At 39.1% G+C, this 20,838-nt stretch overlaps 1 protein-coding gene across 1 annotated transcript in view; it reads right to left on the reverse strand.

The window, feature by feature from the left end:
• The window catches only part of SLC13A1 (solute carrier family 13 member 1), a 45,789-nt gene that overhangs the window by 22,918 nt on the left and 2,033 nt on the right, over positions 1-20,838 (reverse strand). The window contains exons 2-9 of the mRNA XM_075345076.1: positions 13,241-13,369; positions 12,136-12,272; positions 11,803-11,990; positions 11,435-11,486; positions 11,298-11,343; positions 9,717-9,764; positions 3,382-3,536; positions 1,679-1,798 (exon numbers count right to left, since the gene is read on the reverse strand). Coding sequence (XP_075201191.1) covers positions 1,679-1,798; positions 3,382-3,536; positions 9,717-9,764; positions 11,298-11,343; positions 11,435-11,486; positions 11,803-11,990; positions 12,136-12,272; positions 13,241-13,369 — 875 coding nt within the window. The remainder of the gene's footprint in view (positions 1-1,678; positions 1,799-3,381; positions 3,537-9,716; positions 9,765-11,297; positions 11,344-11,434; positions 11,487-11,802; positions 11,991-12,135; positions 12,273-13,240; positions 13,370-20,838) is intronic.

The following is a 20,838-nucleotide window of genomic DNA, read 5'->3' on the forward strand; positions in this document are numbered from 1 at the left end:
AATGTGCTTTTGCATACCTCAGGCGACTGTTTGTGGCGTGCTTGCAGAAACGGCTTCTTTCGCATCACTCTCCCATACAGCTTCTCCTTGTGCAAAGTGCGCTGTATTGTTGACCGATGCACATTGACACCATCTGCAGCAAGATGATGCTACAGGTCTTTGGAGGTGGTCTGTGGATTGTCCTTGACTGTTCTCACCATTCTGCTTCACTGCCTTTCTGATATTTTTCTTGGCCCTCCACTTCTGGGCTTAACAAGAACTGTACCTGTGTTCTTCCATTTCCTTTCTATGTTCCTCACAGTGGAAACTGACAGTTTAAATCTCTGAGACAACTTTTTGTATCCTTCCCCTGAACAACTATGTTGAATAATTTTTGTTTTCAGATCATTTGAGAGTTGTTTTGAGGAGCCCATGATACCACTCTTCATAGGAGATTCAAATAGGAGAACAACTTGCAAGTGGCCACCTTAAATACCTTTTCTCATGATTGGATACACCTGCCTATGAAGTTGAAAGCTCAATGAGGTTACAAAACCAATTTAGTGCTTTAGTAAGTCAGTAAAAAGTAGTTAGGAGTGTTCAAATCAAGAAATTGATAAGGGTGCCCATACTTTTGCACCGGTCAAATTTTGTTTAAATGCAGATTACACAATTTTCTGTTAGTACAATAAACCTCATTTCAGTCCAGAAATATTACTCAGTCCATCAGTTATTAGATATATGAAACTGAAATAGCTGTTGCAAAAACCCAAATTGTTATAGAGAAAAAAGGTTAACATTAATAGGGGTGCCCAAACTTTTTCATATGACTGTATATTATAAATAACAGGAGGATACAGTGGAGAGTTTACTGTATGATAATATTACATTTGGGTCAAATATATGATTATACTATTTATTATATAGTTGTACTTTCGTGAGTTTGACCTTTACTTTTTTTCCATGGCATTCCAATCCTTAGTTATATCATGTAAAAGAAACTGTAGAATGTACAATAAACATATATAAAACATCTACTGAGCTTTTCCATTCTCTTTTATATCTTCTGTACTTGGAATGTAAATGTCAAGTCCCAGTATGTATTATGCAGTGAGATCTTATTAATGCACAGAAGAAGGTGTGCAGTCTAATTGTATGTACAGGGAACCTAACTACAGTAAGATGAAGCGATTGTGTATACAGAATGTATTAGATGAAAGGGTTTGTGATGTCTTTAGATTGTTCTACGTTCATTTTTTATATAAGTGAAAATCCTTGTATAGTGCAAGTATAGAAAACAATAAATTAATTTCAAAAGGATATCTGTAAGGAACTCCCTGGACCAGTGCATTTAGGTGTTTTAGCACATAGTCATTCTCCTATACCGGGTATTATAAATAACAATGTAGTACTTCTTGATAAATGGTTCCATATATAGGACCCCATACCCGATCAATGACCTTATCTGTGGTATCTAATATTACGACATGTAGAGTCACAGGTAGATTATCCTATAAGTATTTCACAGATCTGAAGTGAGAATGTCATCACTCACCGGACTAATTATGTCATTTCTTAGCTACACGCTACAGTCAATTTTGTCATAAGACAGTTATCTGAAGAATTTTCTTGAACGGTGGAAGAAAAGTTGTTGAGTGACATTTGAATATATTCTACATAATGGTAATGAGATCCTTACTTGAATCCCAGGAAGAGCCACTGAAGCCATATCCATGATAGTATCATCAAAATGATGGTGATTGGAATGCAGAGAAGAAACCATGTTCCGAAGTTAATCTCTGTGCTCTGCGGATAGCGCCTAAAAGAAAAATCCATCATACAAACTGCAATGAGTGTAACGAAGACTTGTTAGGTTACAGAAGCATACATTCTTCTTTCATCTGACATACAGGAGACACTCTAGAGCTGCAAAAGATTTAATGAAATCCAAACTCAAAAAATATTTTGCTAGCCAAATATACAGCAATTAAAAAAAATAAAAATGCCCTCACTTGTGTCCATACTAGAATAGAGATCAGCGAATCTGGCAAGATTTTAATTTGTCAGATATACTCAAATTCGACCATTCTAAATATGGTGCAAATCAAATCTATCAGGAAGGAGATAAGAAAAGAAGCCTTCTTATATTCACCTCTCCTCAGGCCTCCCCATATTTCTCCCATCATCAACAGTTACCCAATGACTTCTGTCCTTTTCCTCTATCTCTCTTCTATCTTCTTCTGTTTCTAGTCCTTCATAGCTGCTGCTCTTAAAGGGGTTGCCTGTTCTAAAGCCATAAGTCTGCAGTCACTCTATGTCATTTTGTGTCACTCTATGTGAATGCAGACTTGTGAATCCTCCCATCACATACTCGCGGCCACATGACTACCGTTCCCGGGTCTGACACCGGTTAAATCCTCATAGGACACAGTGTGTACGATGTGAGGACTCATAAGTCAGCAGTCACATAGAGTGACACATAGAGTGACTGTGGACTTAAGGATTTAGACTGGACAACCACTTTAATTAGGCTGCTTGTGGTCAATTGGTGTCTTAAACATTTAATTATTGTCAATGACGTGTCTCATCTCACATGATCATGAGGGCCTAGCAAAGACAGGCAGTGCCATAGACTTGTAAACAGAAGGCGAATACAGAGGGGCTAATAAAAAGACTAGTGCCATTAAAGGGATGGGAATGCCAAGGAGAGGCGAGTACAAGAGAGTATGAGAGAGATGTTTTGACTTCTTTCCCAGCCCTCACAATAAGATGTCTTCTACTTTGCTGTCATTCACGTAAACTGAATCACAAAATATTTGGACTCTCGTGAATTAGAATTTTTTGTGAAATGTGTAATGATTTAGATTTTTATGAACTGATTCGCTTATCCATACACATTTGTTACCTTAATGTTTTTTATTAGTTATCTTTTCATTTAGTTTTACACTAGGTTACAATATGAATAAACACACAGACAGATAGGGACCAATGATTAAGATTGGTCTCGTGAATGCCGGCCTTAATGTATGGACTCAGTGGAATACGACATGCCTACTTCCTTATGAGGCACATGCTCCTCCATTGATTAGGCACATCTCTTATCTGGTGGACTTGTACTTCTAGGACCGAAGTGCATTTCTTGAGTAAGATACACCACTAAGGGGGTGTAACTTTCATGAATGTGATGGGTGGGCACAGCCGAGCCTCATCTTACCGATGTCATGCATATGCCCGGCTCATATTGGCATAGCTGGTTGATATTGCCATGTAAACGCCAAGTCACAACAGTTTTGTAAACCGGTAATTATCTGCGGTTCTTTTTACCTCTGGTCGGCTAGTGTAAACAGACGCTACATTTTTTAACCATGGATAAAAAGATAAGATGAATACAAACAGTCTTACGTTTGAAACTGTTCTGCAAAAATCAAGTTAGTTGAAGTTCCAGTAATGGTGGTCAGTCCTCCAATTGTAGATGAATATGCAATGCACAAACACATGGCTTTGCACATCATATGGTCCTTTTTGTTTCTGTATCTTTTTTCTGTAGCTGGCTGACTCTGCAACAAAGCAAATAAGAGATTAATATATGCCATGGTAAATGGTAGTCTAGGTATTACCAATCTATACTCAAATCCTAAAAGCATGAAACAAGGCTCTGCCAACAATGGAGAATGGGACATAAATATGGATGCACACGTGGTTAAATGTGGCAGGATATTTTCAGACTTCATTGATTTTGTGCAGAAAATACAATACCAACAGTACAATAGTGAACCCTGTTTAGTATTTTTAATATCTAAAAAAAACGCAGCCATAAGGCATTAGTCTCAAAGGAAATCTGTCAGCAGGTTTTTGCTACCTCACCTTACAACAGCATGATGTAGGCAAAAAGACCCTGAATCCAATGATATATCACTTAGATTACTGGATGCAGCTATTCTGACACAATCCAATTTTTTAGATTTAGCATGTAGCAGAGCTGATGGAGCTGTCTCACCCAACCCAGGCATTCTATAGAGATTGAGCATTGACAGTAAAGTGTCAATCAACGGATGATGCATGCTGGACTGCTATGCGCGTAACATTGTAGTTCAAGCAACGATGAGGATCCTGCTGCTTAAACAAACATTGCAAATAAAGAACAGATCGGACCTTGGCAAGGCAGGAATCCCATAAATCTCTGTTTTAACCCTTGCAGCATGTTGTCTTCAGCTTATATAGCAAAAACCTGCTGACAGATTCCCTTTAAATATGCTGTCATCACATTTTTATGATTGTGAATTTAATTTCTTCTATTTATGATCATGTAGGACTTTCGTAGTAGCAGCACTAGCATTATTATTATTATTATTAGACAGTATTATTTATGTAATATATTTCTTGCCATTCTTCAGTAAGCCTTATATCCTTAGGCTACAACAACAAGAACATGGCCGAATATGTATTCTAATTTTAGAAATGTCATTTAAACAGAAAAAAATACAATTCTGAATATACAGATCGTACATTGGGCTGTAGAGGAATTTCTTTTTCTTGCAGTTCACTCTATGGGGAAGAAAAAAGCTTCAGGCAAGAGTTTTACACATACTGCACTGAAGATATTGAGGCCAGGATTCTCACAGCATAAGAAACACATCTCAGGTTGTATAATGTAAATGTAACAACCTGTCTGCTTTTGTCTTAAAGGTAATGTTTCTAATAATGAGATATTATTAATTGATTGCAGTCACAGGTAAAAAAAATGATAAAGTTGCTGCCAATGGTGAGGACCCGTAAATATACAAAGTAAAGGCTGCTTTACACGCAGCGACATTGCTAGCTATGTTGCTAATGATAACACCCACCCTTGTCATTTGTGCATCTTGGGAAATCGCTACCCGTGGCGAACAATATCGCCGGTACGCAACACACGCACATACCTTCCTAACGACGTCGCTGTGGCCGCACTCTTTTTTAAGGGGGCGGTTAGTTCGGCATCACAGCGATGTCATACAGCGGGCCACCAATAGAAGCGGAGGGGCGGAGAACAGCCGCATGAACGTCATTCCCACCTTGTTGCCGGAGGATGCAGGTAGGCAGTTGTTCGTCATTCCCGGGGTGTCACACATAGCGATGTGTGCTGCCTCAGGAACGACGAACAACCTGCGTACCAAATGAGCAACGATTTTGTGGAAACGAACGACGTGTCAACAACCAACGATTTTGTGAGTATTTCGAATCGTTAGCAGTCGCTGGTAAGTGTCACACGCAACGACGTCGCTATTGAGGCTGGATGTGCATCACGAATTCCGTGACCCCAACGATATCTCGTTAGCGATGTCGCTGTGTGTAACAGGGTCTTAAGTGCATAGAGATGCAAAAAAACCATGTATATTGAAGGGACACTGTATGAATATATTATAACTGTTGGAGAACTGTGCGCTATTTTTGTACGTGCTTTTTTGTTTTAATATATTCTATATACGTAAAGATTGTATTATTTTTCATAGAAATAGAAAGAAAGCTTAAGCAAAATAAACCAATAGTTCTATGTGTATTTAGAGGTTATGTTCATTGAAAGTGTATTATGTGGGTATATTTGTATATTATATGATTGTGCAGAAGTCAATTATTATATAATAGTACTAAAACAATCTTCTACCTCAAAGTAAAGTAACTTGGCAAAGGTCTTCAAGGTCAATAACACCTATATGGATTCTGTCTATGTCAGTAATGTGAAGGTACAATTTGTCATTGATAAAATGAGTTCATTAACACGTAATCTGCTTCTCAATACGGTCATAAAGTAACATTAGCACTGGCGGAATAAGATAAGTAAACATTTTGTAACTACCGCTAATGAAATATCCAATCCAGAATGTGAAATAAACAGTGTTTGGTCTTCGAAATGCAAATTGTCAATGTTTGGAGCAATCAGTTTGGAATGATTTGCTGAACATATTTTGGACTGCACTATACAGTATTTTGTACATTCCGTACTAGTGCCAATAAGAAGTGGCAAAATATCAGGGTCACTTATTACTGCAGACACTAATGTGACAACTTTACAACAGCATAGTTGTCACATTAGTGTCTGCACTAGAAACTGACCCTGATATTTCACTTTCATTGCTAACATGTCATTGATTATATATTGGAGGAGGTTCCTAAAACAGAAACTATGAAAGATAACATAGAAGAAAACACTGCACTGCACCCTATGTGATCATCCCATATCAAAAAGTGAAAAATCATAAGCTAATGTTCTACAGTAAAAAAAAAAATGAATATTGAACAGAAAAATACTTTTTTGTTATTTTAAATCATTTGCAACTTTTTTTCCATTTTTTTGCAATGTTAATTCTTTTATTTTATTATTGTGGAATGCTAGTATAAAGGGGATAATAGAGTTATTTTTGATACATTGTCATTAAAACTTATTTAAATGCATGCATTTTTTTTTCTAGTGTAAGAGTACAGTGTGAAGAGATACAATTCAATAGACTGCTAAGTGTCTGAAAAAAAAGTGAACAGAATTTCAGAGTTGTACCGATTGTAACTATTTAAGCTGGAGAGCGAGTGTTGCAGTCAACAGTGAAGCATCGTGGAGATTTCTTACAAATTTGGTGCTGTGTTGCAGCAAATTGTTTTGGGAATTTGGTCAAGGCTAATAGTGTCCTTAAGGCCTCGGCTCCATTTTTGCATCTCTACCGATGCAAAAGCATCGGAAGCAATATGCTAATGACACTCAGCTCATGCTCTGCTGCGGGTATGAGCCAAAGGTCAGGTGACTGTGATCTGATCAGATCCCAGCTGCAGAGGAGAGGGAGAGACTAATTTCTCCCTCTTCTCCTCGGCCTGTCTTGCCGTATATCACAGATGACATCTGAGTGCAGTGGAATTTTTCACATGTACCCATAGACTTGTATGGGTACGTGTGAACCAAGACTCACCATTAAGCGCAGCATGCTGCAACTGTTTTCTCATGCTGTGATGACATGAGAAAAAATAGCATATTAACACTGGTGCGAGTGCAATCCAATGGTTTATCGGATTGCACTTGACTGTGATAATCGCAAATGGAAACAAGCACTAATGATGGGAAATACAGGGAGATACTTATCCATCATGCAATACCATCAGGCAGGTGTCTGATTTGCTCCAAATTTATTATGCAGCAGGACAATAACCTCAAACATACAGCCAATTTCATTAAAGCAAATCTGTCACCAGGTTTTTGCTAACTTATCTGAGAGCAGCATGATGTAGGCAAAGAGATCCTGAATCCAATTATGTATCACTTAGATTATTATGTATCACTTAGATTACTGGGTGGAGCCGTTCTGACACAATCAGAGTTTTTAGATTTAGAAATGTAGCAGAGCTGAGAAAGCTGCCCCGCCAACCTAATGCTCTGTATACAATGTCTATATACAGTGAGCTGCTAATCCTAGCAGGGAACATGCTTGACTAACTGATCTTTAGTCCAGCAATGGTAATATTCTGATGCTAAAACAAACATTGCAGGTAAACAACTGCACAGAGTGTGATAAGAGACTCATCACTGAAATCATTGTGTTAACCCCTGCAGCATGCTGTCTTCAGATTATATAGCAAAAATCTGCTGACAGATTCCCTTTAAGAACTATCTAAGGAGTCCTGGAAGTAATAATATGGCTCCACAGAGCACTTATCACAACGTCATCAATTCTTTTTGGGATGATATCAAAATGAAGAAGGATTTGCACAAGCTTCATCCACAGAATATTTGCAGTATTTTTTTAAAAAAACATTTGAAATAACCTCACTGTTGAGTGGCTTCAAAAATTGTTTACAAGTGTGCCTAGAAGACTTGATGTTTTGATGCTGTTTTAAAGGTAATGGGGGATTACACCAAATTTTGATTTGACTTAGATTTGTCTTTCATTCATTCACGTTGCATTTTGTAAACTGATAAAAATAAACTACTAACATTTTTATTTTTGAAAACATTTTACTTTTCAGCATTTGTTCATCTATCTACATAAGTGTGTAGATATAAATACAGCTACTTACAAGTAGAAGCCATTAATACTCAAAATCATTACTGTAAATAGCAGTAATTGTGAGACTATTGCAGGACTGTATAGATTGTTTTATACTTCTAATAAAATCTGAACTTTCGAAAAAAGTTCACAAATTTATGGTTATTGCTGACTGACATCTTATAAAGTAACTTTCTGTATTCTATCTTCATCACTGCTCCAGATAATCCAGCGTCATTGTCTTAGAAATGGCCTCTAGGTGATTGTGCTGTTTTCAGAAAAGTTTGTTAACTGTTAGGTCATGGACCCGAAGTACAGTTGTCTATTTATGATCAGCTATATTTCTTAGTCAGTAAACAAATTGGTGAGAGTGGTGCCAATCTATATGACGTCACCGTCACGTGAGCATTCACTCATAATCAAGCGCTTTATAATAATCACATGAGTATTCACTCATAATCAAGCGATTATAATAGCAATCTGACTGTATACCGGAGGAGACCCCATACAATGGACAAAAGTGTCACTGGATCTCTACCGCTCAAACATTTATAGCATATCATATCGATAACAATGCCCTAGTCCTATTTATTCCAATAGACGTATGTTACTGCAAACATAAAGCGAGTCTGTAAAATACTTTGTTCAATAAATCAATACCAGCATAGGGTAGTGGACTGGAACAGATGTAGACGCATACTAGTTTGGCCACTGAGATAGGCCTAATTGCCGAGAAAATAAATGTTATTATATTTGCTATTGAAGTCTCAAACTCAAATATCCCATGGGAGGTGCCAAGTCCAGCTATTGTCAGGATTACATCAGTTGCCTTCCCTTTAGTTTTAATAAATGGCTCAAGTGTTTTCCTAGTTACTCTCTACACTGCTGAAATCTTCCATGTGTTGTGTGATTCAAGAACAGCACATAAGCTTTAGTTTGTCTACTAAGATCAAACCTTCTAAGCTGTCTATATGGGCATATAGGCCATAGGAAGCTGAATAAAGTGATTCCTTAATATCTACGATCTGATGTCTTATTCCAGAGAAATCCATGCTTTTCTTATATGTAAATGAGCTGTTCCAGGCTATGGGTGGAGCACTGATCTGCACAGGAATCTTTCTCCAGAGATTATTATACATAAAAGGCAGAGTCACCAGTGTGATGAGTGATGGCCGCTCTCTGCTCTCCTGACCTCACTGCAGAACTGTGTGATTATAACTGATACATCTGCAGGCTCCTCTCAGCTTCAGCCTCCATCTCTCAGGCAGACAATATTGTAATACAGCAGAGCTATGAGAGCTGCAGCAAATGTGTTTGTAAGGAGACAAATTCCAGTTTTAATGTTCTTTGTTAGTTACTTGTCTCACACTAGTAACTCCCGCTTTTATTAAAAATAAGCCCTAAAGGCAAAATCTCCTGCAGATCAATGTCCAGCCTATAGCCTAGAACAGCTTATTTACATTTAAGATAAAGAAGGATTTCTCTGGAATTAGACATCAGATCATACAGATCAAGGCATCATTTTATTCCGCTTCCTATCACCTACATGCCCTTGTAGACGGCTTAGGAGGGTTAATCTTACTGACAGGTTCCCTCTAATATGAGGACATAAAATATCAAAAAGATGGAATTGAACTTTGTCTGTTCCATATATTCCTTATAAAGAGGATTCTCTCCTCCACAAATAGAGTGTGAACAATTACCTTACGATCCCCTTTATAGCTAAAGTTTTACCTCTTTTTCTTGTTGATTGCAGGTGTCAGCTCGATGTTCTTCATCAGCCTGTTAAAGAAAAACAGATGTTAATTTTATTGTTATTTGAATTCTTCACATATGTATACATGCATTTGAAGAAAAAGACCAACAAATAAAATATAGGATGAGCTGTAAAACAAGGGATCAGCAGCCTAAAAAAACCAAGTTATTGGGTCATAGGTATATCAAATGTATTCCAAAAGGATACTCTTTTGATATCAGTCCACACACTAGAAATAAATGGGTACATTGCAGTGCACATCTTCTTTATTCAACATACAGAAAATTATATTATTTTTTAGTCCCGATGTCTGAAATTGACATCAAGGTACAGTACGATAGAGTGGACTTTTCAATATGTGTAAATGGTACAGCATTCCTAAAACTAAACAGAGGCACAAGGTAGACAACTACACATTGAGGACTTCGTAAATAGTATACGTTTAGTATACGTTTAGTATACCTTGGTGAATGCAACTCATGTATCAGAATAACAGAATAAGCAAGCAGGATTACTAAACGTTGATAGGGTTGCAGTGGAGATCGACACTGGACTAGGTGTCTCTAATAATGAGACGTTGGAAAAGTTGGGCTTGTTTAGCTTAGAAAAAAGACACCTTAGACACAATCTAACTTATATGTATAAATACATGTGTACTCAATTCAAAGGACTGGCACTGATGGTATTCGTTCCAAGGATCTTGAGAAGAATTACGAGACAATAATATATATGAAAGGTGATTTGGACATCTACATAGGAAAGGGTTACAGTTAGAGCAGTCAGACTGTGGAATCCCCTACCACAAGAGGTAGTAATGGCAGACACTGAATCAGCATTCAAAGAGAGGTGGCTGATTTCTTCATAACAAACGGCATTGTGGGTTATAAAACATCTACAAACTTGAAGGATCTGTTGTTTTTCTTCAACCTATGAAACTATGTAACTTTTTACAGTGTAAAAAGCCCTTTGAAATGGATTACTGTGATAGGGTATCAGTAATGTCAAGTGACATTTCTATAGGGCATTTATCATGTTTGCAGTGTTTATATCTATACCTACTGCAGAATATCCAAGAATGTCCCTAGCACCACTTTCTTTCCTTAATGAAAACATGTGGGTCAGGGAGAAACAATCCATTCCTCTATGGAGGTCCAAGTGGAAAAAAGAAAGCCAAGATACTGGACTCCACTATAGGATACTGTTAGAAGTTGTGTCCTAACATAGTCCATTTGCAGAATATAGACAATATTTTAGCTATAAGGGGTCTGTGGCTGAAGCATTGCCCATATAATTCATCATATACCCTGTTGTAGTTTTTATTTGTATCCTAAGGTGATTTCTTGTGCTTTATCTATAACTATAGTAGCATATGTCCTTTCAACATAAAAAGTTGTTATGACCATTCACCTGAGAGCTGTATGCTGGATGAGCAACCCAATGCATATAGGAATGGTGTCAGGTCAGGAATTTACATCAATTACTAAACGCTCCACTTTTTTGTCTGAACGAAAAATAGGAGAGACTTGTGCAGCACGGCTGGTATGGCAATATCTACTCACCATGCATTTCTCAGGGTTATACAGGGCCACTGTCCCGTTACTATACCTGTAAGAAACATATGACGTGAGTATAAGCTGTATTAGACAAAAATAAAGGCTAGCTGACGTACTAGGAGCTGTGAAATTCTGACCCTTACCCATTAGCATGTTTCTCTGGATCACATTTTGTATTCTTTTCAGGGCTGTTTTCTGTAAGTCATTAACACAAAGAATAAAATTGTGAATCACATAGAAAGTGTTTCCTTATTTCTTTAACCCAATCTGTGTGACTGCAAAAAACTCTGCTTTGTTAGTTGGCGGCGGGCGGGTATTTATCAGCGGCGTCTGAAAAATGTCATCAGCGGACAGTGAGTGCTGTGATCATCATACTCTTACATCAACCTAAAGCTGTCATTTTCCAGCCATTGAAGGAATACATTGAAAATCCAGTGAGAAATAAAGTCAATTAGATGCAACATAATGGAAACACATGCATACACTTATATAAGTGGGAAATAGTATGTACCGTCAAGTTCAAATACTTCATTGTGAATGCCGTCTGATGAATTAATTTGCATGGCATCAACTTCAGCCTCGGCATTAATGATTTGCTGAGCTACAGCTTCTACGATTGGCATCACCATAGCAGCTGTAGAGGTGTTGCTAAGCCACATGGAAAGGAAGCCGGTGCTGAACATAAATCCCAGCATTAACCTATCGACAAGGTAGAAAGAAGAATGATTTTCAGTTCTTGTCATAGATTATACCTAGTTACAGAAAACATGCAACAACTGGAGGACAAGTAACCATGAGTCTCCATACAGAAATGTGTAACATAGAGCGTATCAATAACACATACCATGCCGGATTTACTCCCACCAGCATCACCATCCTTAAGGCAATTCTTTTGTGTAAATTCCATTTTTCTATTGAGGTTGCTAGACAAATTACACCCGTCAGTAATAGATGAAAATCTTTAAAATATGTTGATGCAATCTGAAGACAAAATAGATATATAATAAGCTTCATGTAGACTACAAGAATGAATGAATCGTTGCAATCCATTTATAAAATGGTGGTTCATATTTTCGATTAATATGTGTTTTTTGTCCTGTGTTCTTTTGGCTTCCATTGAAATGGACTATGTCAGGATGCCACATATACAGTTTATATGTGTGTGTGTGTGTGTATTAATGAAATAGTGTAAACTGCACACTAGGATCCTCTACTGGGCCTAGAGTAGAATGCAATAGTATGGCTCTTGAGTAGAGATGAGCAGACCCAACACTAAAGTTGGTTTGTACTGAACATAGACTTTACAAAAAAAATCAGTCTTCATATTCAGGTGTTTTACGTATGCAAATCACTGGAGCAAGCATCGCTGTGCTTGGGTACACTCGGAGCTCAGCCCAATGCGAGCCGCTTGCAGTGTTTGAGTGAATCTCACTGGGGGGTAACAACAGCGTAATCGGAGGTAGCGTGCACCAAACAAAAAAAAATAGAAAAACCCTGCCCACACTCCCCCCGTAAGTGATCTGTATGAGGCTGTATGAGGATAGAGACCCAAACTGCCCAATCAGGGAGCTCCAATGGGGCTCAGGTCAAGTCCGGGTCCCGGACAGAAGCTTATTTTCAATCTGGCTGAACTCAAACTTCAACACGTTCACTCATCTCTACTCCTGTGGTTCAGTACAGGAAAATATCATTTGAAGTTGTCAGTTGTACATGTCACTTGTTGCTCAGTTTTATCATTTGTTTTGTTTTTTTGCCAAGAATAGTTTACTAGTCCATAATATGACTCATGTGAATAATATCAGTATCATATAATAAGCCCTATAAAAGAATATTATATGTCATTGTGGATTGGAATTATTTTTTCCTGTGGCACCAAGGTAACTCTGCCCAACTGACTGTCATAATCAACGCATATACAGTATAATTAATGCGAGGAGTTGTGCACTTACTTTTTTAGATGGTAGGATCCCAAATAATGGAAACATTAAAGCTGGAATAAAGGCAGTCACTGAAAGAGGCAAAGCTTCTGACAGCCAGAACACGGCCACTACAAAGAGCACAAACGCACATTCTGCTTCCTGCAATCAGAAGAACACAAAGATTAATTTAGAGCCATGGAATGTGGATGTAAAGCTGAAGCTGAACCTGTCATTCCAGGTAACTTTCCAGAATAAGTTTTCATGTGTGGGTACATAAGTAATAACACTGGCTATTATCTGACTTTATCCTGCATTTTTCACCAGTTTTCACTTCAGCATCTCTAATTTTATACACTTTTCAGAGTGAATAATATATTTAGTTATTAAAGGGCAGGAGAAGTGGCTCATAAGTGAGGAAACAAGTAGAGTTCCCTGATAAGACATATTACAAAGTTTCTTATTTTAACTTGTGCTAATAATGTATGCAAAACTTGTTCAAATGACAGTAATCATACAATATTTTGCCTCGTCATTTCTCTGGTAACTTTTCAATATGCTTTGTTTATATTGCACAGTTTATATTTTGTTGTGTGTTACTACTTTATTATATCAGGATTCAGCAAATTTCTCTATTAGTTGAGAAACATTGTTTTCAAGTAGATAGTTGTGATGATGTGGAAATATCAGATACATACATAGAGAGATGATTGATGGCTTGTTACGTGGCACAAGAGTTTTTTTACCACTTAAGCCCCACGCTACAGGACCAGAGGCAACTGCTAGCACTGCCCCTCCTAGGAGAGAAAATCTTTTTTTACTGATCGTATTTTAAAGCTTCCTAAAACATTGTTGGCTTACATGGAAGACACAGGTTGGGAGTAGTTTGACAAACTTAGGGTTTACACAGTGTATTGTATAAAAATGTGAAGTTCAAGGAAAATTTTGAAGTTTCTATAAAATGGACACATTGAAGATGACCTGCATACTATAATGCACCAAAATGAAGATATGAGCAGCATGATGTCTCAGTGGTTAGCACAGGGGTCCTGAGTAGTGATGGCTGGAATCACAGATAACTGGGATTGGCAGATCAAATCGGGTTAAAAAAAATCCCAGTTCCAGCCCGGGATTGGTCCTGGTTGTCTGGCCGGATGCCGGGCCCAATATAAGTCTATGGGGGCCACAATCCAGAGTGTAAAAATGGTGGTAGAAGGGATAGGGAATAGGAGCAAGTGCTTCATACTTATAGAGGCACTGGTGTGGCTGTAACTGCTTCTGCGGCCTCTCACTACACTTCTGGGGCCGCTCGTTATTGCTCATCCATATTTACTGCTTCCCCACCCACTGGCACTCGGGTACGTTTGAAACCACGTGGATCCGGACTTATACAGTCTGGGTCTGCCCATCACTAGTCCTGGGTTCAGATCCCACCAAGGATGACATCAAGGAGTTTGTATATTCTTTACTCCAGTTTCCTCCCACACTCCAAAGACCTAGTGATAGGGAATGTAGAGTCTGAGCCCCAACGAGGACAGTAATATGAGCGCTGCATAATTTCTTGGCGCTATATAAGCAATGCCTAATACTGGGGTAAATATCTATCAATCTTTTGCGCCTGGTGAAATATATCTTTGTAATATTTTAAATGGCAGCTTGATTATTTGATAAGTTTGGTTAGAAAGTTAAAGGCTGAATTCAGATGTGTTCACCTGTACGGTTACCTATATTATGTACGGTTACCTATATTATGTATATTCAAATGTGGTACATGAACTACAATACAGGGGCATAGAGCGGATTGGATTCTTGTGGTCTTCCATTGCATTAAATAAATATGTCCTTCATTTTGAGGCCGTAAATCATGTCTCGCTGACATGTTACAAATGTGAATAGCCTATAACCTCAACCTCAGCTTCCACAAAAAAAAATTATCTCTGCGCAGAACTTCATAATGGAACATTTCCCAATTGCCTATTGAACTTAAACAACTAGTATATTTATAAGGAGATTAACATTTTCATTAGTCCACTAATCTGGTCCTGACGTGAGAAAGGCTACAATGACACACTCATGTTAAATAGTTTCTTATGAGATCCACAGAGGGAATCTGACACTGATGTTATATCTAACCACCTGGTGACAATAAGGCAACCATAAATCCCGCTCTTGTAAGCTGTGTACAGAAAATCAAACTTTTTTTTGCATAAAAGATGTTAAACTGATAAGTTGTATGAAAGTTTTTAGGGACATGATATATTTAGGTCTGATATTCAGTGGCTGCGGATGAAAATTACAGAAAGGTCATTAAAGTAAATGTCATCAATATGTAAGGCTGTGTGATAAATAGTCAGAATAGTCTTCATATGCTGTATTTGCATTTTTAAGGCTAAAGACAACTTTTACAACCATTTACATTCCTCAAATTGATCTAAAATGGAAGATATATCTGAGCAATAGCAAAAAGAAAAAAAAACAGTGGTTGAGGAGGACAATGCTTATACACAAAGAAAAACAATTATTAGGGGAGGGAACGTTATGTCTTCCTCTCAAGCCATTTTGATTGTGACAATTTTTTTTAAAAGGGAAAAATGAAAAGTTTTTTATTTACCAAGCTGTAGAGAATTAAAGTTCAACAATCACCAAATTCAAAACTTCAATAATCCTTCAAGGACCTACATTTTTGGGAGGAAACCTCCTAGATGCCACTTTAGGATGGAAATTTTTTCAGGACAACCACACAAACTTCTCAATCCTAAAGACATGAGCCTTCTTACATCTGCTGTTGGCACCTTTTTTGGCCTAGTCCCTGGTCCCTGTTGATTACTGGCTCCCGACTGAACCTCGCTAGGCGAGACTAAACTCTCTGAGACCTAAAAATACACCTTAGTCCTATCACAGACCCTTGATTTATGGGCATTTTCAGTAGCTTTACAAGCATTCTGCCATCAAAAGCTCCAGAAAGAGATCTCCATATGGCAAAAAAATCTGGATGCTCCACTAATAGTTAAGCATGTATCTCTTTATGTAGATCTACATATAAAGAGAATGGTACATACAGTTTGTTTACAAGTAAATCTTTTGAAAGACTGTCCTGAGCATTCTGAAGTCGCTGTCTGAGATCTTCCCATAGAGCACCCAGTACCACCCCTTCACCAAGAACCCTAACTGTTTTTTAAGAAAAAGAAAAAAGGTTTGCCAGCTCACCGATCTTGATGCTCTTAGGGTTATAGTACCAGATACTACTGAGGATCCCCGCAAGAAAATAGGAGAGTGACCCAACACAACGGCAGATGCAGGACAAAAGGTAGGAAGATTCCTGCGGAAAAACAGGCTCCCATATGATCCATAAAACTTGACTTTTATTTCTTGCTTAAAAACATTAAAAGAATGGAATCAGCATTAACATGTAAGAGGGAAACAGTTTGCAAGACTATAGTCGTTTCAGTATTAAACCTTCATCGTTGTCTGTGACAGACCATGATGAAGGTTAAATACCGAAAAACATAGTTCTGTAACCTATTTCCTCCTTACATGTTACTGATGGTTCCATACTTATAATATTTTAAGCAACAAATAAAAGTCAAGTTTTATGCATCATATGGGAACCTATTTTTCCACTGGAATCTTCCTACCTTTTGTCCTATAACTGGTTCTTTGTCCCTCAATTCTGAGACAATTTTACAAGACAAAACATTAGCCTTAACATTTTTAGATCTGGGGAGACAAGCTATAGGAGCCCATAACCATCCAGAAAAGCAGAAGTCACCCCATGACCTAATCTCTTGGTTCTCCCAGTTGATGACAGAATTGTGCTTTAGTAACCTTGGCTACACCAATTTAGTAACCTTGGCTTCACCAATTTTGCAGGTAGAGAAGGTAGCACCATAAATTTAATGGATTACATGTGTAATCCTCCTACCTTCATGCATACATTCTCATAATAATGAGACTTTGTGAAAGAGTTAGCAATTTCAGTGACTTGAATGTTTAAAAAAGGAGAAATAATAACCACAATCTACAGTGAAGTCATGATCAATTAGATTCAAGGTAGCACCTCAATCAACAAATGCAGGCGTGCAAACAAAACCAGACTTAAGCTGGGTTCACACATAGCGACAGCGACAACGACGTCGCTGTTACGTCATCATTTTCTGTGATGCAACAGCGACCTTGTAAGTCACTGTTATGATCGCTGCTTAGCTGTCAAACACAGCAGACGCAGCAGCGATCATAACGACACGCGTCGCTGTGGAAGCGATGCTGCGCTTGGTAACTAAGGTAAATATTGGGTAACCAACCAAAGTGCTTCTCTGGTTACCCGATATTTACCTTGGTTACAAGCGCACACCGCTTACTGCTGGCTCCCTGCACTCATAGCCACAGTACACATCGGGTTAATAAGCAAACCTTTGCTTATTTCACGATGTGTATTCTGGCGTGCAGGGAGCAGGGAGCCGGCAGCAGAGGCAGCGTGAGAGCGGCGGACGCTGTAACTAAAGTAAATATCGGGTAACCAAGGAAAGGGCTTCCCTTGGTACCCAATGTTTATCTTGGTTACAGCTTACCGCAGGCTGCCAGACGCCGGCTCCCTGCTCCCTGCTCGCTTCAGTTCGTCACTCTCTCGCTGTCACACACAGCGATGTGTGCTTCACAGCAGGAGAGCAACGAGCAAAAAATGAAGCAGGACATTCAGCAACAACCGGCGACCTCATAGCAGGGGCCGGTTTGTTGCTGGATGTCACACACAGCGACAGCAACGGGACGTCGCTGCTACATCACCGAAAATGGTGACGTAGCAGCGATGTTGTTGTCGTTGTCGCTATGTGTGAACCCAGCTTTAGTCTCAAGGGATACCTGAATGAATAACAGACTCCTATATAAGGCTACTTTCACACTACGATTTGCCTTACTTTTAGTGGTCCCGTCGGCGCATCCGTCCGAACCGCCCCTCCCCCACCCCGCAAAACGTGTTTCGGATGCATATGCCGACAGGGCCATTGACTGTAATGGAGCAGACTACATTAGCGTGTGCTCTGTTTTGTACTATTTTCGGGCACATACGTTTTCTGCAGGCGGACACCAAAACGTAGTCTACTACGTTTTGGTGTCCGCCTGCAGAAAACGTATATGCCGGAAAATGATACAAAACAGAGCACACGCTAATGTAGTCTGCTCCATTACAGTCAATGGCCCTGTCGGCGCATGCGTCCGAAACACGTTTTGCGGGATGGGGGAGGGGCGGTTCGGACGGATGCCCCAACTTGACCACTAAACGTAAGGCAAAACGCAGTGTGAAAGGGGCCTTAGATACACCACAAACTCTTTGAACCTGCATATATACAAGAAATCTGTTTATTTCCCTTTTGAAAATCATTAATGCATTTGCAACATTGAATTATGATGTGACCTGAACCACCACAAAATAAACTAAACCAAAAGAATCCTTCAAGCTCACTTACCCTTTTGGTGTCTCTGTCTCAGTGAGATACCTTTAAATGTCTATATATGACAAGCTTTTCTCCTCCCAATTCAAATGTTGTGCCTCCCCTATTTCCTCATAGACTGTAAGCTTGCGAGCAGGGCCCTCACTCCTCTTGGTATCTTACTTTTGTTTTTTTGTATTGTCTCATATTGCCTGTACATGTCCCCTCTGAATTGTAAAGCGCTGTTGGCACTATATAAATAAAAAATATTATTATTCTAAATTATTATTATTATTAGTATTATTAATAATAATAATAATAATAATAATAATAATAATAATAAATGTGTCTATATATCTCAGGTGTCTACCTAAACAAACAGCAAGTGTCATAGCTTCCTCCAGGGACTACGGGCAGAGTCTGTAAGCCACTATGTCCCTAATCTGACCTAAAAGTTTGTGACAGAACTGGCTCTGGAGAGCAGAAGTTATCTACTGCCCAACGTTTAAACTGTGAGCAAAAGTCTTCAATTTTACAGACTCCCTGAACAAGCTTGCGGATCTTGGATTCAGCTACTACAGCTTTGTTGGGGTTGTCATAAATTAAGCCAATAGCTGAGAAAATGCTGAGAAAAATGCCTCAACAGAGGTAAAAGCTGGAGAGTCTCCAGGCAAAGAAAATGCCCAGGCTTGCAGATCTGCATGGAGCAAAAACAAAACAATACCCACATATTGACTCCAACATCCAAAAGAGACAGGAGTCAGGACAGAGGCCAAAGTAGCATGAAAACTTACTTTCATCCCAAAAGCAGTCTGGCAATTTTACCTTGGGTTCAGATGTTGCATTGAGATGGACCGAATCCTCTGTAGCAGTAGAAGGTGCATGCTGCTAGAGCTTGATATCCGCCACTTCAAGGGACAAAGCCCATAGTTGCGTGGACAAGGCATCAACAGAATCAATAATGATAATCCAGCACACTTTAATGGGATGGCTATGTTATGCATGTACAAAGCTAACACACTGGTAAATAAAGCTTACACCAGTACAGCCATGTCCACAGCCTACTGATTCCTGAACAGATTAGAATATCCCTAGCTGTACAACTAGAAACTTGGACTTGGACCTGTCTCCCTAAAAGGTTATTGAGCTGTTTCTCGTTCCTCCTGAGGAATCAGAGGGTAGGATGCTATGCACAACTAACAAAATAGAGAAAATGTGTGCAGTTGTAAATGGTAACCCAAAGGTGAGCAAAAAAGAAAAAATAATGAATTCAAGCAAGGGTAACCTCCTACAAACCTAATAAAAAACAGAAAAAAAGAAAAAAGATGTAGGGAAAGCAAATAAGAAATATACAGAGCAAATACAACATTGGTCTCTGCCTAACAGATAAAATCCCTTAGCTTCAAAGCTGGAACTCCTAAGGGGTACTTCTCACATAGTGAGATCGCTAGCGAGATCGCTGCTGAGTCAAAGGTTTTGTGACGTACCAGTGACCTCATCAGCGATCTCGCTGTGTGTGACACTAAACAGCGACATGGCCCCTGCTGTGAAATCGCTGATCGTTACACACTGTTCTGGTTAATTTTTTGCTCGTTGGTCTCCCGCTGTGCAGAACACATTGGTGTGTTTGACGGCGGGAAACCAACGAGCACCGACTCTCCGATATTTAACCTGGTTATCAGTGTACACCGCTTAGCGATGGCTCCCTGCAGGGTAAATATCGGGTAACTAAGCAAAGTGCTTTGCTTAGTAACCCGATGTGTACCCTAGCTACGTATACATGGAGCCAGCGCTGGAAGCCTGTAAGCGGTGTACGCTGGTAACCAGGGTAAATATCGGGTAACCAAGCAAAGCGCTTTGCTCAGTTACCCAATATTTACCCTGGTTACCAAGCGCAGCATCATTACAGGAGTCGCTGGTGGCTGGTCACTGGTCTTTGGTGAGATCTGCCTGATTGACAGCTCACCAGCGACCATGTAGCGACGTACCAGCGATCCTGACCAGGTCGTGCCGTGGTCGGAATCGCTGGTATGTTGTTTAGTGAGACGGTACCCTTAGCAGAAATCCACATGGAAATATAACCAGTGAAGAAGGCTGGTGAAAGGAGAGTATAAATAGATCGACCCGGGATATAATAGGACAGAGACAAAATAAGCAAGTGAGAACAACTCCATAACTGCAAACCAAAGAAAGAAGCAAAGATAA

The sequence above is a fragment of the Anomaloglossus baeobatrachus genome, chromosome 4, assembly GCF_048569485.1.
Source record: "Anomaloglossus baeobatrachus isolate aAnoBae1 chromosome 4, aAnoBae1.hap1, whole genome shotgun sequence".
Taxonomy (NCBI): Eukaryota; Metazoa; Chordata; class Amphibia; order Anura; family Aromobatidae; genus Anomaloglossus; species Anomaloglossus baeobatrachus.